The sequence below is a fragment of the Plasmodium inui genome (assembly GCF_000524495.1).
Source record: "Plasmodium inui San Antonio 1 unplaced genomic scaffold supercont1.68, whole genome shotgun sequence".
In the NCBI taxonomy this organism is placed as follows: domain Eukaryota; phylum Apicomplexa; class Aconoidasida; order Haemosporida; family Plasmodiidae; genus Plasmodium; species Plasmodium inui.
The window spans coordinates 38,759-40,171 of NW_008481902.1; the positions used below are offsets into that span (position 1 = coordinate 38,759).

At 39.3% G+C, this 1,413-nt stretch overlaps 1 protein-coding gene across 1 annotated transcript in view; it reads right to left on the reverse strand.

Moving 5' to 3' along the window:
- Window positions 1-871: 871 nt before the first annotated feature.
- C922_05409 (hypothetical protein) overlaps window positions 872-1,413 on the reverse strand; it is a gene marked incomplete at both ends in the record, with an annotated part of 1,480 nt that continues 938 nt past the window's right edge. Inside the window, 2 exons of the mRNA XM_008820980.1 lie at window positions 872-959; window positions 1,022-1,141. Of these exons, the coding sequence (XP_008819202.1) occupies window positions 872-959; window positions 1,022-1,141 (208 nt within the window). The remainder of the gene's footprint in view (window positions 960-1,021; window positions 1,142-1,413) is intronic.

Consider the following 1,413-nt stretch of genomic DNA (forward strand, 5'->3'; position numbering starts at 1 on the left):
TGAACCCACAGCCGCTCCTCACTCCAGGTGCCCTCCTCTCGCCCCTGGTTTCCTACCGACTCTTCACGTCAAACTCATAATGCAATCCACGATTTCCTTCCAGACCTTCCCATTTTTGAGGTTCCAAATAACAGAACACTTTATAACCTGCAGTCTGTGCACCTCTTTATCGTTTATATGAAGGTGCTCCTAAAAGCATGACGATACAGAATAGCTGCATAGAATAACCTCCTTAGAATGAATGATCAAGACAAGAATATATTGGTGCACGTTGTCTCCTGTTTCAGTTCTTAATGTTTTTTGAGAGCTCAAAATGGAATTTGCACGTGATCACCTCCTTAGGTGGAATTTTACCATACAGAGCAAGATACTTCATATAGGCATACATTTCAAGGAGATATCTGTTAATAAGTGTCACTGTTCAAGACTAATCAGCAGTGAAATTCAACAATGGGAAAGCGACGCGCGAAAATAAATGCGCACTTCTAGATAGTACCGCCTTGATAATTATCATGGGAGAGATGAGGATACACCCCCGGATGCTTATCCTTGTATATTTTATCCTTCACATTCACAGTTCCTGTACGATACTTAAAAGGATATCTTCTTCCACACATACACCCACGACGTCAGGGGAACGGGGCTTGTTCCTCTATATATTGTCATCCCCGAGTGGAGGACTACATTCTGGATGATAAGAATTACGATCATTTCAGCTATTCTCAGTGTTCTTAATATACTACATTACATAATAGGCGAAATGGTTCATGCCCTTTACATTCTCCGTCAACTTTTCAAATCGATATTTGACACAAAGACGCCGTAATTCTAATCCAGAAAAGGGATATCCATGTTGATAAAAATATTATACCTAGCCATATTCATGGACGCCGTAATTGTTCTCATCCTTCACTAGGGCGTTATCCTTCTTTATTACGCATACATTTCGTATTAAGAAGCTGAGTGTTGCCTGACCTTTGATTTTATGAAGTATTATTATAATGCATAAACGGCTTCTTACTATCCATCCCTAGCTTTGTAATAGTAACACATCTTCATTAAAAAATGAATTGTGTCCTGGTGGCCATCATGCAGAATTCCTCTCAAGCATATTTTTCTATTGCGAGATTCCTTTTCGACCCTGATATGAGGTAAAGAAACACAAAGATAATGCTAACAGAAATTACGAAAAGGGAACGACAATGAAGAACAACAGAGAGGCGTTACTGCCTCGCGCCAGGCGAATTTAGTGAAGCATAACTTAAATAGCCCCCTCAGCAGAAATCTTCTAAAAGAGGCATTACAGAATTGACCATGTCACGTGTTTGGGGAAGATTGAAAGTATAAGGTCAAATTGGCATATTAATGAAACAAAAACAAAAATAATGCTAACAGAAATTACGAAAAGGGAAG